We start from the raw sequence: 16,175 nt of genomic DNA, 5'->3' as shown, positions 1-16,175 counted from the left end.
TGTATTTAACGTTCGACTATTACTGTGAGATCGCTTTGAATGTAGATATCTTTCTGAAATAACGCACGCTCAAGAATCAATTTCCAACTAACTGTTCTAATTTTTTAGGGTACAATAAGTAATAAAGGCAAAATAAGATTCTGATTGAAACAATTTTGTCATTAATATAAAATATAATGATTTTTACATCATAGATATCAGATAGTGATCAAGTGTTAATGTTAGCCATCAACTATATAAGTTCTCTCTTTGTCTTCTCTTCTATCTATTAATAATTAATATTAGACAGATGAATTTGGAAAAGTGTTCACGACCAACAATCAACATTCGCCAATACTTATCCAAATCTATTCCGTCCTTTCCAACCCAATAATTATTCAAAACTTATTGTACAATACAGTTGTTGATAATGTATTACTTTCGTCCTGTCCAACTCAACATCTCATTTCTCAAGAATTGTTCTGTGCTAGGTTCAATTACCGTACATTAAGTTTAATAATCAAGTTTCGCCGTCTCCAACTCGACATTCCATTACTGGAGAATTATCGTGCAGCTAAAATACGGCGTACCGTGAGTTTCAGCGAAGTCGACGGTTTTAATTCCCGAGAAGCTTTTGTACCGCGCGAAATTTGTGCCTCGCGCTTCGCATCGAAATTCCGTCGCGCGCGAGAGCGAGAGCGAGAACGAGGGCCGAAATTTCGCGGAGAATTCAGCTCCTTTGTCGGCCACGTCTGTATCTAGCGAGAATTATAGCCGGGTTAGGTATAGGTACGCGGCACGAAATGGCCCGACTTAAAATCTAAGTAGCCGTGCATCCCCCGGAGCGGGCCGCAGATAGGGGAAGATAGAGAAAGCCCGGTGGCCGTAGAGGGTTGCCCGGGATGGCGAAACGCAGGGAGAGAACCGCGGGGCAGCGGTGGGTGAGTGAGAAGGGAGCTGGCGGGATGGGGGGAGGGTGGAAAGGGTGGGATGCTGGGATGCCGAGGGGAGCATCCGGGATCTCGGAGGGTACGTGGGGCGGTCGGTCGTCATGGATACGCTCCCGGCTAACCCTGTAACCGCTCCTCCCTCGTCATTCTACATTTTCGCAACTACCCGCCGCCATCATCGACCCACCATCTTGTCTCGAACCCTACGAGTCCCGTCAAAATTTTGAGACGATCCCTTGAGACAGACGTGACTAAAGATTTCCCTTATACTGAGTGACCGTGCAAGAAAACAGGGTGACGTATAACGTTTGAATAGAGTCCTATCGTGGGATGATTGTCGCGATATCTGAGAAAGATAGAAAAAGTCAAGAAATTTTTAGGAGTCGTGACGATGAGAGTAAAATGTATCCCATGTGTCCGATCCACAGAGTAATTCGTCTTGTAAATAATTTCTCGATATTATAAATCGTAACATATGTATGTGATGTGTTAACATATGTTATGTATATTTATCTTAGATTTACAGTTTTTATTTAATCTATGTTATATGTAATAAGAGAGACCGGTTCATTTAAGAAAATATTGAAACCTACGAAAACCTGATTATTTAGGATTGATTTCGCTAATGACGGAATTTTTTATTCTCTGTTTTTGATTAAGAGAAAAACAGTATAAATTAAAGAATTAATTAGTAAAACTGACATATAACGATTTCATCAGTTCAGCGTTCTGCGAATTAGTATTAGTATAAATATCAATTTTTAATCGCAATCAAATTGTCAACTGAAAGAATTTCGCGGGTATCATTTTTTACAAATTAACGGACATCGCTTCATGACTACGGTGGACCACGTATAGTGCGACTGTATTGAATAATATAACGTTATCTCAGTCGGTTATTTCAGTGACCTTGTTGGCGCGAGATGAATTAATTAGCAGCGAAAAACGTGTTACGGGAGCAAAAAACCGAGCGGCGCGGCGTGACCCAGCGTTCCCGATCGGGATTCGCGCGCGAATCCCGATCCAGGAGGCGGGAGATCGATCGATCTCTGCCTAGGTGAATGCGGGCGACCGCGTCGCGCCGTTAAACGCAGCCACCGGGCGAGACGAAAGTTTCGGGCGAGTCGCCGATAAATTTCGGGGACGGCGAGCAGGATATTGCTGCGGCCGTGGAGAGTAGTCGACGGGCGTTTTGCTCGGGCTGGCAGCGATGCAACACCATCACATCGTGCAACACGACCCCCGCCGTATTCGAACACCTCCCCGAACCTCTCCGCCCGCCGTTTCCTCGTCCACCTCATCCTCCTCATCCTCCTCCACCACCTCCTCTTCCTCCTCTTCCTCCGTCGTTCTCCCCTTCCGTTCCGCCGTCTCCTCGCGGCCCTCGCGGGCGTGGGCGGTAGATAACGTGATTTACACTGGTCGGGTAATTAATGTCCTCGGCGACCGGCGCTTTAAAAAAGCAATCGGAAATCGGCGACAACGAAGAGCAACAGTCAGCCCGCCGCCCGCCGGCTGCTGCTACTGCCGGATGACAAATTATCGCGCGCAAGACCGTTACCCCGGTTTTTTTTTCGCGTTTTTCTTGGCACGGGAGGGCATCGCAGTGTGACGCTCATCTTTACCGGTTCTTAATGATTTCGGAAAGAGATACCGGCATCGTTATCAAAGGCGAGACGCCACGTTGCATTCTACCACGTTTTCAATATAAATTTGACACTGCTTGAAAAAAGTGGCGAATCAATTAACTCGGCAATTTTATATTATAGATTAGATTTTGTTATGCATAGGCTTCGGGCGACAGAACGGTGGCCTTTGTTAGCACAAGCAAAAATTAAAATGCAGCAATTCTTCGGTGTACACATGATGAACACTGCGGTTTTATGATAACTGAATAATAATATTCTTTTTTCTTTATCAAAGAAGGAAAAAAATGTTTGTGAAAATGTGTAAAGTTTATCGTTGCTTTATCAATGATCTTTCTTACAGTTTTGCATTCCTTTTTACAAAGAAAGAGTTGACAATTATGTTGAAAAATAATTACGTGTGAAATTTAGATATATGTATATCACACAATTATGACACGATATGAATAGGCGGACCCTTAAACCATGTTCGCGACTCAGCGAAATCTTAGCGTCGTGTGCTGCTTATCATTGTGGGAAAATAGCGAGGGCTTTTGCTCTCATTAACCGCATTACGTCATCACGACGTACATTAAAACCGATCGATGGTATCTCCGCGGCACTTATGCGGGATAAACTTGCGCGTAATCAGGTTGCGTGTCTTTCCGCACGTACGTGCGTGACTTTACGCTCGGCGTTACGGCAACTATTTCGCATCGCCACGCATTGAGTTACACTTTCGTGCATATCTCACACCCGCCTGCTTCCCGTTTCGCGAAGAAACGTATCATGCCTTGTTATTAATGTTTTCACTAGTCGACGAGCTTTTGTATAAAAAGGACTGAGCGCCCTTCATTGACAAATCTGGAAATAAACCAGCTTCTGATTTTCTAGAAAAATTAACAAAAAGATAGAGAAAATAGTAACATTAGATGCCACTATCATAATTTAACGTAGCAGAAATAATGCATGAGTATAAATGAACGGACGCATTTAGTCAAGATGTATACTTGATGAATTCTTCAACTCTGAAGACAGTAAAACACATTTTGAACATATTTTTTACAGAAAAAATTATCCCTTTTTGATTGAACTTGTTATACTTACTATATAAAAACCCATCACTTATCCTCTATACTTAAGTTTGTCTTATATAAATGTTTCCAAAGCATGAAAACTCAGACCAAAGTTGGATCTTAGTTCCTTTTATACAAAAGCCGTTTAACTGTGTTTCCTGATGTGAGAAAGAGTCGAGATCCCGTAGAAAAAATAAGAGATGCCTCGCTTACCGGTGATGGAAGCGGTGGGCGAAATGGCGGACGGGTTGGCGCGCGGAGGCGGCGAAAACGCACCCGCCAGGTAACCGCTGCGATCGGCGAGGGCCTGCTTCGCCTTGTCGACGCTTTCCTTAAGTCGTTGAAAGGTGCTGCCGCAGGTGAGGCCGCGGTACGGCCAGTTCTCCTGCTTGACGCCGGCCGCGGTTACACCGGCGGCGGCCGCGGCCGCGGCTCCGGCCCCGGAGGCTCCCTTTAATTCGAGCGCACCTGCGTACGAACAGCTAGCGCTGTCGTACATCACCAAAGAGCCCCTGCAATTCAAGATTGTTTTCTGTGAACGATAGAGAGAGAGAGCCGCCAATTATCGAGAACAACCTGTCATATAGAAGTAGACTACAATTGGTAATATAAACTACCTTCAACTCAATAACAAGTCCTTACATGGTGCGCAACTACAATCTCTTTTATTTTATCATTTTTCAGGAACACTCTTGTGTTCGAAAGACACAAAGAAATTTGAAAATTTTGTTTCTTTTTTTTCGCTCATTGATTCTACATATTAGGCAGCTACATATTAGGAAGAAGTCTCAATGAGGAACATCTGGTACGTCGACGTTGACTCCGTTTCGTTCAATTGAGTACTTCCTGCTGAATATTAACATTGCAACTCTCAGAAATGAAGTTCACGTCGCTATACATATCAGCTAATAGTAGCTGCATCGGTAATAAGCTAGCATTAGCTAGCATTTATTAACGCGAATTTTTTTAAAGTTGAAGAGAAAGTTAATCTTGTTACTCATGTGAGTTTCGTCCGCGTTATTAAATTCTTTTTTTTTTTAATCTATTAAAATGGACATGGCTAAAATGCAATGTAGGGTCGATGCAAGCAAGCAAGCCTACATTACTTTAGGCTGATAGCACTTATGCTCATGCAGATACCGCAGTTGGGATCATTAAAGGACCCTTGAAACATCCGGTAAAGGCATGATCGAATTAAAATAGATGAGCATATTATATGCACAAATATTTCTCATTTTACAATCTCCTAATGAGTGTCTTTTAGTTATTGCTACAATCTCTTTACAATTTTTTTCTCGATGTTTTTTTCTTTGTTAACTTGTTATATTTTATTACTTTACTTGTATGATTTTATGAACGGTTTGAATTTTTAACTTGGAACGATGTTTTTTAATATTAGTCGATTACATTAGGACGGTTGCCTCTCCTAACTACTGCTCGTAAGAGATAAGATAAAGGTTCTATTATACAAACAATTTTTTTGATGTTTTTATCGTTGGGTCATTTATGATGTACGCGTGTTCCCGGGGTTAACCGGTCAAAATAACACTTAATAGGCAGGTATATACGTCTACCTTCGGTTGCAGCTGGCCATGAATCAACCAAAGCTGCACACCATCAGGAAAGCGTTATTACATTAGCATTCTTATTCATCATTTTAGGTGCGATATCTGTTAGTGGAGAATAAAAGGTCACGTCAAATGCACTATTAATCTACAAGAATTAGTGTTTCATAAATGCTTAGTTTAAACTATCTTCTTTACCTAATCGTAGGTGCTATATTTCGTTTGAATTAATAAACATAGGTATTCTACCAGAAATTGGTTTACAAAATTATTCGTGTAAAATTTAGTTTACAAATTGAAATGCAAATAGGAAATGTTCTCTTTATATGTTTTATTTTGATTTTGTATTTTGATTCAACATATTTACTAGATCTTTGTATATAATTAGATTAAGTGCGACGCTTAGCACTTCTTTATCGCTTTCTTCGCAACGCTTCGGCGAAGAGAGAGACACAAATACATTCGGAAGATATCGAACTATCATGCATGTATAACAACGGAGCGCTCCTAATCGAAGTCGCGTAATCTAGAAAACACGCCTCTATCATCTACATTTCATCGGGGATGCGGCCTCGAACTTACGGTCATCAAAATTGCGAAAGTAATCCACGATCGAATTTGCATGAGGCCCGTTGTGATCGTATCTCCGGGCAATTCCGCAACGCGGAGAGCGCGGAGATAAGAGGCCACCTATAATATTGAAGCTTGTCGTTTATCGCGAGTCCGCTTCCGTCTAATCTTGAAAATCTGCCGCTTCCGCTATCCCTTCCCGTATTACATAAATCATTATATTCATTATGCAAACGAAATGATGCCGCGCAATGCTGCCGATCCACGTGTGACTCGCTCAAACACGTGAAACTCTTATCGTGCTCTATTTTTTAAGTCAGAGAAAATGTGTAGATAAGAAAATTATCATGTGAGCTGATATTAATACATGGATTACGCAGATATTTATTTCCAGCTGTCTACAACGTACTTGGACATGAACTATTGACCTGCTTTCTATTTGACCTTAATTATTAATAGAAAACTAAACAACTATATTCATTTCTAAAGTTATCATTTTCTCATTAAAATCGATAGATCAATTTATAATATTTATATATATGTATTGCATAAAAAGTATTCAAATATTGAGATTAATTCAATATTCAGACTCGTTTCCGTTCTTTCATACTCATAATTTAAATCTTTTTAAAATATATTTTGGATTATATATTTTTAATAATTTTAAATATACATACACGTAAATATTGTAAAATTTTACTTGAGAAATTTTACAATAACTGATTTTGTGTTTATGTTGTTTTATAAAATCAAATCCTGTCAATTTTTATTGGCAGCATATGTTGGATGTTAGAGATTATCAAATCCTTTTAATAAGTGTTATCTTAATTAATCGTAAATAATCAACTTTTTTTCTATTTCGATTGTTTTCCGTTTACCTTCGATCACCGTGACAATTTTCGCGATGGACCTGTAAACGTTTCACTGTTGCTGCGCTGATCGTTCAAACGTCACTTTTTTCTGGATCATCCACCAGAATAGTCCGAAAGGCGAGATACAGCTTTTTTCGATCATGTCGAGTCACTTGTTATCGCGAGACATTCGTTGACATTCGATCAGAATGGTTAAGGATAAAAGCACTCTCGTGAGTACGTCCGGATGTCCAGCGCGTATTGAGGTCAATCTAATCACAAAACTGTCACATAGTCACGCTGTTCCGCGGCACGATGAGCGCGCAGCCGGATTGTCTTTGCGGTTCTGTCTGGTGACAGTTTAAAAGCCGAATCGAGCGATCGATCGTCGGAGATATCACAGTTCGTAGACTGCTCGGGTAGTCGCCATTTTTACGCTATCGAGAATTTGTTTCGTTTACTAAACAATGCGTCGTTTTCAATCGGTTTCAGTTCTAATCCTTTTTATTATATAACTATTGAATTTTTTACTATTTATCGTTACTACTGCCGCAAATATTTCGAGCTTTAATTTATCGTAATTGTAAAAGTAATATGGCACGAAATGGAAATATTTACCGAATATACTTGTTGACTTTGATTTTAGATTATTTCTCATTTTTCAGTTTAAAATAGAATCAAGCGGACGTGTAAATTGAGAAAAATATTCATCACTCGCGTCGTTCTCTTCGATGATTCTTAGCGTTATAGTCACCAGAACCGTAATCTTGATGAATTATAAATTTCGATACTGTAGCTTCAGAAAACTGTACCTTACGCCAATTGTGCAACATCCATTGTCGTGTATAACTCGCACTCATTATATCGAACAAAACAACGTTGTGCCAGCGGTCCGCGCGTTCATCATACGAGATAATTACGTTCTCCTCGACGCGCGTTGACGATTTCCCTTCACACGCACTCGCGCGCGATCGCGACCGCGCAGTAGTTTTCCCTATTCGCGGTTTTTCACGATATCACTTTCCGCGGGCTTATCGGTCACGTATCCGATACGGAGCAGGCTGGACCGCGGTATCAAGAAGAAGGTACTCCGGGCAGGTTGTCTCGCGCAACTGTGGCCGCCGCGGGCAGCAAATTGCCTGCTTCCGGGCCTCATTACATCACTCTGTTACTCTGTTAACGGCTCGCCGGAAACCCCTCTGCCTACCTCGTCTAAACTCTCGTCTCGCATATATATATATTGTACATATATATATATATATCTACACACACATATCATTTAAACGCATCGTCGCGGACACGACACAGGCGCGCGATTGCACGCGAGAGGGAGAAAAACCCGCCCGAGACCGGGAAAACGCCTTCCGATGCCGTGTGAGAACCGCGTCGCGACGCTTTATTTCCCGTCGATAAATTAAAAATCAGTTATAGGAAATGATCATGTCGTAAGACGAAGCGGAATAGAGCACGATGCAAGTTTCAAAATTAAGAATCGTGAGAAATAAGAAACAATAATTTTTTTTAGAAATATTTTACGTGGTTAAACCAAATTGTAATTTTTTATGTGCAGTAAAACTGAAATTTGTAACGAGATGTACCGGTATCATTGAATGAATTAGCGCAAAGTAATTTTTTCAAAGAAGAGTCTTTCTGCATTGTAGTCTTTGAGAGCAAAAATAGGATATATAACTAAACACTAAAACTTTATATTTATATATTACAAAATTATTTTAATTATTCATATTTATATTTCTTTATATTGCATATTCATGTAAAAATAGAAGTAGGCGATAGAATTATTTTATTTTATAAATGAAGATGAGTCCAATAAGCTTAAACAAAATAATAATATTAAAGAATATATTTCTCGTGATGATGCAATGAAATTATTCATGCAAACGTTTTGCGAGCGTATAAATTATATCGAAACGTGTGATTTTTTCGGCGAAAATGTCCCAGTTATAAAGGATATGCGTTTAAAACCACGTTTTTCCTCGTATGCGGATGAAAAATTTGCTTCTCTCTAAAAGAAAAAAAGAAAAGAAATACATATAAAACGGTGATCGCGATGCGTAACGCGCTAAAGCAAGGGGACGACGCGACGTAGCGGCCGGTGGACACGCGCGGTAATTTCGCGTTGGTCAATGCGTGCGCCCGCCGTTTAGCCCGTAAAACGTGCATGGCGACAGACGCGGAGACGCGTCATGCGTAAGGCTCCGTGAACGGAATTATAGGGCTACGTCGCGCGACGCCAAAGCACTTCCGTTCGCGCGAATTGAATCTTCGGAATCCTTGCATCGGGCATCTACTAGATCCTAATTAATACGTTGAAATATTTTGTGTTTGTGAATGTATTTTTAATATTTTAATAATGTTTACATTATTTTCCGGGATTTTTTAAATCTTTGCTTACGATATCGCCATCAATATTTCCTTGTTTCCTTTAATTACTTTGTTGGAGTTACTACGGTTAAATGAAATTGTAGTCTTAACACGAGACAGAAAATAATTACAAAGCAAATATAAGATTATCATATCATATAAATCATGTTTAAATAATATTTATAAACCTCTTTCAATTAAAAGTTCCAGAAAATTAACATGATAAAAATGAAAGTTTTTAATATTTTTTATTGTATGTTTAACACAAATCTCATTTATGTTTTGAGAAACGTAAATGATGATTTATAATATAATTTTTATTATCTCAATTTAAGCAAGAATATAGCTTAAGGCTTAAAAGATTGAACGAGCAAAACGGTTTTTTCAATTTCTCTTTTATTGTATTTAAAGATCTGGCTTGTATTGTTTATGTTTTAAAAAGAGGATGCAAATTGAGTAGTTACTAATACATAAAATGGATTATTCATTTATTAGTGAATAATAAAAAAAAGATATACGAATCTATTACTTATCTTATCTTTATTATTTGGTACACCAAAAACTTCTATCAATGTATCAAATGGATGAAAACTTAATTAGCACGTCTGATCAATCAGTTGAACGACGAATCTGTAGATAAATACGAAATATCGAAGAAAGCGCTCGTAAAACCGCCATAAATCCGCGTGTAAAACAATGCAAAACGATCGCGGTCGCTCTCGGTGTTATCGATATTGTTCCATCGGCGAGAAGCACCGGTGCGACGGAAGCGCTCGGCCGACAATCTTCGGTTTCCTCTCGTCGGGGCGTTCTTTCTCCGAACTTCTCTCCAGCGCGTAAAACGTTCCCGATCCGAACCGCACCAAAACCGGAAGCATGAAACCGTCGCACACTTACCGTCAGTGCGGGGGTCCTACGTGGTATCTTGTCCAGCACTGTCAGATCCAGTTCGATCCCCGAGATATCTCCCACGATCTCGCCGACGATATATACTCGATGGACCGCGCGAGTCTCGCGTTTTATCCCCAAGATCTCTCCAAGATCCTCCGAATCGTCTTCACGTTCACTTTGAATGTTCACTGCGGCGTCCGTGCGGAAGTCCGGGAAAAATCAAGAGGGATCGTTGCGGAATCGACACTGAAAATCGCGACGGATGGGTGAACGAGTAACGCGCGGGGGAGAGTGGATACATGCACTCGTCGGAGCGTGGATGTCAGACCGGTGACTTGGTTCGATCGTTCGCTCGCTTGCAGGGATATCCCGAGAGTTTGTCAGCGCGCGTGGACCACCGTGGCGGACTCGGCCGCGGTACGACGGACGCACATTTGGCAGCGTCGTTATCAGTCGCGGTCCGACGATTGGCTGTATCGGAGCCTGCGCCGGTACGTCCTCCGCGGGGGGGAAAAAGCGAGCCGCGCGCGAGAGAGACGGCGTGACGGAGTGGTGAGGGTGGACGACGAGGGTGGAGAACGGAGAGGGAGAAGAGGACGCGCGGGGTAGATTCCCGCTCTCGCCCCCGGACACGGACTCTCCGACATGGAGCGGCTCCTTAGAGGCGGGATCATCCACCAGGCTGCTCCTTTCTCTCTCTCTCTCCCTCTCTCTCTCTCTCTCTCTCTCTCTCTCGCGCGCATACACTCACACACATGCACTCACACATTCTCTCTCTCTCTCCTCTCTCTCGATTTTCCATTGTCCCTCATCGTCTTTCTCCACCCTCGTTCTGCTACTGTCTCCTTCGGCCTCACCCCGCTTCGCGTTTGAGGAGCGTAGGTGGGAAACGCGGCGGAAGGCTTCCCGCGGAGCGTCATATGAGACGCGCGCGATATCCCACGGTGCTTTTATTATTATTGATGCCGTGGATACCGGCGTTAAGCGTGATAAGCGCCCGCGGAGACGAGCGAGAAATGGATTGACGCCGATCGCGCGGTGCGTTGTCGGGGCTGATCGCGCCGACACACCAAGCCTGGGTGGACTAGCCGCGCGAAAGCACCTCCTCCGCGCGGAAGGCGCTGAAAGGTAATAACAAAGTACACGTTCCTACACGTACCGCGATCCAGGTGCCGTCAGCGATTTTCCGTGAGCGACACGGATGTGCTTTTGAGGTAACAGCGGCGAGTTATTTTGAGAAAAAGGGATGGAAACGGGAGAGATTGACGGCGATGGAAATAAATCGACTCTTGCCGAGGTTTAGGCCGTAAATTAGGAGGCTGCTACTGAAAGAGAGGACTTCGTATTTTGTATGAAATTATTCCTCTTTCGATATAATTCGAACTCCCCCCCCCCCTTAAACTACATTAATCATAGATATCACATTTTTATGGTCTCTTTGTGTGTGAACTCTTGGTTCATATTTATTAAAGATATGATATTCTTTAATACGACGAAGAAAGAGACAAATGTGCGTTATTGCAGTATTTATATTAATAGTTGTAGAAAATTAAAATAATTTTGAGATGCATCTATTGTCAGGTAAATTAAATTTTTATCATAACAGCTCGTCGGTCGATACCATAAAGCAAATAAGTAAATAACAATTGTTTAATTTTGTACTTTGCTTTGACCAGAAAATCATTTAACATTTTTTCCATTCCTTCGTGGCTTATCACACAGGACTGAAAACAGCATATAAAAATGATGCACAACAGAGAAGTAAAAGACAAGCGAAAGAAAGAACGGAGGAAAGACTATTTATTGTATACTCTGAAACTAAAGAAGAATTTCAAAGAGAGAGTGGCAGGGAGACAAAATGGAGCTATGCCTAGAAGATCGTCATGACTGTTGGTCGATGACACGCTTGAAATGTCCAATTTGTTTGATTAATATATCAGAGATATCGCGTGATCTTCGTGCGAGATCGGTTCGCCGTGCGAATAGCGAGTCGTATCTGCTTGTACTGAAAATTATCTGATCCACGCGGTGGAGTAACAACGGGGGCGCGACAGGCCGGACACGTGCCTGGTATACGATTTTCAAAGGGCAGCCCGGGCATGGGGTAGCATATATTCATACGTATCGCGATAATAATGTATCGTTATCGCCGCCTTCGTTAACCAACTCGCGCGCCATCGGCAACGGCGCGGCAGCGGCGGCGGCGGCGGCAGCAGTGGCGACAAAATCAATGCTTTGATTTAATAGAATTCCGTTTCGTTATATCCCGCACATTGCATAAAATTCGCGACTCGTATAAATATACACGCGTGCGAGTGTCAAAAATTTTTACGCACTATGAGAAATCGACAATCGTCCGCTACGCGTTGATGCGATAAAAATAATGAAGTTAAATGTGAAGATGTTTGCTAAAAACAAAACAGAAAAAGGAAATACTGTCATCATGATGCAACGTTTAATTTTTGCTGATTCTAAAGGCGTCTTCCATTGGGAAAAACTCACTGGCACTTGTCAGTGTCTTAGTTTTTAAGTTTTTCAGAAACATGCTCACTAATTTTACCAATAAAATACGCTTCAAGCACTCAGTACTGCCAGTACCAGTGAGTTTTTCCCAATGAAAAACGCTATAAGCTATACTAAAATCTAAGCTATTCTTAGTTATAGTAAAATGAGGGTGAGCCATCAACGCTTTTATTTTTCTCGAATTTAAATCACACAAAAGTATATAGACTGAATTAATAATTACAAATTGATTGAAGCATAAATTGAAATGTAAGTGCTTTTTAACATGTCGAGTATTTTTAATTCTAACTATATAAAATAGATATATGCCCTAAAATTCTCCTTGTTTTATTTTAAACTTATGACATTTTAAACTTATGAATTTTGCGTTTAGTGATTCAACATTAATGTATAATACATAATCGATTACGTTTACAAAATATCTGTCATAGAAAACAATGATAAAATTTTCAGATTAGAATGCTATAAATAGTAAAAAAAATATTCTCACTAAATCTATTATTTAGTCTATTGATTATTTTTATTATTAGCCAATTGCGCTTTCATTTCCCTATTTATACTTCTATAAACTTCTATAAATTCGTAAAAAGTTGATTGTCAAATTGCAAGTTTTCTGATTTAATTTAATATTAGAATAAAGATTTATATTTATACGTTAAAGTTTGGTTCTATCGGTATTGTTTAAACGGTTCTATCGCAGATTACTTTTATATATATACTTCAGACACTCCTAACGACGGTCATCGCCGTTGTTCCGCTTCCTATGACCGCCATGAATAATGTCGTACCTCTTCGTTCATGCGTAAAGTTTCCGATCGTCGGACGAGAAGCGGTGTCAATCGTGCGAGAAACATCAATGCATTGTACGACTGATCGTGATCTGCGCGATCCGAAGCGCATTGTCATGTAAAAGTCCGATAGTTTTATTCTTCTGCAAACAACAACGTCCGAACCGCGCAAGCGAAACACTTTCAAATAGAAGAGAACTTTAATAAATTTTTTTTGTTATGTAATCGGTTTTTTTTTATAAATATCGGCTTTATAACTATATTCTCTGATATTGAGACTTTCTTTAATTGTGGGCTTTATATAATTATTATTTATAATTGCACTACATGCTAAAGAAATTTATTTTATAAAGTATTTCGCCTAATTTGTTCATGCTCAGTGACTTTGTTAGCTGTTAAAAAATATTATATGCCTTGAACCCAAAAACTTGTTTTTGAAGCAATCTTTTGCATATTTAACAGCAATGATGATATTTCAGATGATCAAATTAAGTAACATATTCTACATAATGTTTTTAAACGTTCATGACACTATTATTATATGTTTTTTTATGTTTTCTTACCTTTATAATAATATTTTCATTTTTTGACGTTAAATAGAATTGCACGAAGCAATCCTTCACCGTCCGTTGTAGAATGAAACATTTTTTCCGTAAAATATGATCGTGTGAAACTTTGTATCTCTAAACTCGGATGCGGTATATGTCGCGAAAAATATATTGTCCTTGGCGATGTCTTCACCAACGGTAACCGCTTATCACGCACGAGGTCCGCGTATAACCGCGAGGACGAGTCTATCGGCGTTTAGCCGGCTTTCGTGAATGTAAACTAGGCGTTTCCTGCACGTATCGTACAAAGTGCTCGATTCGCTGGTCTTTTTTCACCCAGGCCGATCGATAATGCCATTGCAAACACCCTGTATGTGCTCGGTTAATGTTAATGGCAGGGGCCGGCTCGGTCGAACGGGGTGGGTTGCCCCTTTGCCCGTGAGTTAGAGCTTCCTGAGGCTTTCCTCGCATCCACCGCTCTACCCCGTCCCATCCCGCTCAAGTCCTGCTTGGCTAATGGTAAGGGCAGGAAATATCAAAAGTCGTCTCCACGATTCTTCTTTTTACCGTATTCTCTCTCTCTCTCTCTCTCTCTCTCTCTCTCTCTCTCTCTCTCTCTCTTTCTTTTGTAATATAGCTGGATACCTTCACAACTTTGGTGACTTTTGAAAGATAGAATATGTAGTTTCAAAATGGCGAATACAAATTAAAAATGAGAAACAGAAACAATTGATAATTGTATCGTTGAGATTTATCTGTTATTATACTGGCCGAAAAAAATGCCTTTTTATCACAAACATTATTGTAACTTGTGCGAATTAAGTATAGGCAATGATTGAAGCTTGATGAGCTTATTATGTGTGAGCGAAAAAAACTGTATAATTTGAACCAAACGTAACCTTCGTAAATCTATATTAAAAGTAATATAACAAATATAAAGAAATATGTGATATACAAGTATAAGAGAAAGTCAACTTTGATTTATAGTTTAATATAATCTCTTTCTCATGTAAGAGAGAGAAAGAAAATTATTATAATAATAAATTACAGAGGAAAGAGAAAGAGAAAGTGAGAAAGGAAGAGAAGGGAGGGAAAAAAAGATATTATAAGTATAATTTTATACATTCAATTTAAATACTAGTAAAGACAAAAATTTGTAGAATATGCTGTCTTAAAGAAAAAATTAACTAATAATAAAAATTGTTAATTCTTTATATCCAAAGTGATTTCTTACATATAAGAAATATCTAGTTCGTTTGTAATAATTATTTTCGTAGCTACTATATAAGAAAAATTAATTGATAATAAAAGTAGATAAGTCTTTACATCCAAAGTGATTTCTTACATATAAGAAATATCTAGTTCGTTTGTAATAATCATTTTCGTAGCTACTATATAAGAAAAATATTGAATGTCAGAAACAGGACGGAAGCAATGACTCTCTATGGTGAACCTTAATATCGCGAACTCTTCCTGGGGAAGGTCACAAGGGGGTTAACACGCTTATCGTGCGCAAAACGCGTGATCGTCAAAATGATAAAAGAAAAAATGAATCTGATTCAGGAGAGCAAATGTAATCACTGTTTGTCACGAACGGCAACGCATTCAACAGGTTAAAGCAACACATTAAAAAGAACGCGAATTTATTCGCATGCTTAAAAATCTCTTTCGTCTCTCGTGAATTCGGTCACGATATTTCACCGGGATGAACGGTACCAGATACCAGCGTATAAAATAGTAACACGTTAATCTTCTTCTCGCGTGTTCGTGAAAATAAATTACTCTAGAAATGTTACAGATTTACCACAACGATATTCTGACGTTACGTGAGCAATTTAGTCTTTTCTTCCTTGGAGGCATTGTTCATTAAGAATTCTCGGAAAGACACTTGAAACTTGCTCAAGTGAAGATTCGTAATTTTTTAGAATTTAGAATCTTAATCTTCTCTATATGTATATGGAGGGGTAAAAACCACAGTGGTGTAAGTCAAATTTTTAAAAATATTTTCTCGTGTGCATAGATGCAATCTGTACAATATATAAATTGCATTTGTGCACACAATAAAATATTTTTAAAAATTCGACTTATACCACTGTGGTTTTTATATCTCCATATAATAATTTTTTTTTATATACAATCAGAAAATTTAATAGCTTCTATTGAAATCTATTATAAGAAATTAATACTGCATGGAAACAAAGAAGCCATTAAAAAATCTTTCATAAGTGAATAACAACCGATACAGTACAAATAATTGAAATATTTAAATTTGGGTGGGATCTTATGCCTAAAAATAATTTTCATGAATTTTATATGTAATATATTCCATCTCTCTCTTTATCGAATCATCTTGTTTTTCTTTTTCTTACTAAAAAAATCGTTTCCAAATTCTGCAATAAATCTGTAGATGAAAAATTTGTACTAATT

General features: G+C 39.4%; 1 protein-coding gene across 1 annotated transcript; it reads right to left on the bottom strand.

Moving 5' to 3' along the window:
- Positions 1–3,843: 3,843 nt before the first annotated feature.
- Positions 3,844–10,322, bottom strand: LOC112457568 (DNA-binding protein D-ETS-3-like; the record flags this gene model as incomplete). The annotated part of the gene is made up of 2 exons (XM_025020716.1): positions 9,896–10,322; positions 3,844–4,142 (listed from the first exon to the last, which is right to left on the bottom strand). A coding segment is annotated over exon 2 (286 nt), but the record flags the coding sequence as incomplete, so codon positions are not given.
- Positions 10,323–16,175: the final 5,853 nt, after the last annotated feature.

The sequence above is a fragment of the Temnothorax curvispinosus genome, unplaced genomic scaffold, assembly GCF_003070985.1.
Source record: "Temnothorax curvispinosus isolate PA1 unplaced genomic scaffold, ASM307098v1 QBEX01007895.1, whole genome shotgun sequence".
In the NCBI taxonomy this organism is placed as follows: Eukaryota; Metazoa; Arthropoda; class Insecta; order Hymenoptera; family Formicidae; genus Temnothorax; species Temnothorax curvispinosus.
This window is presented reverse-complemented; position numbering and strand designations above follow the sequence as displayed.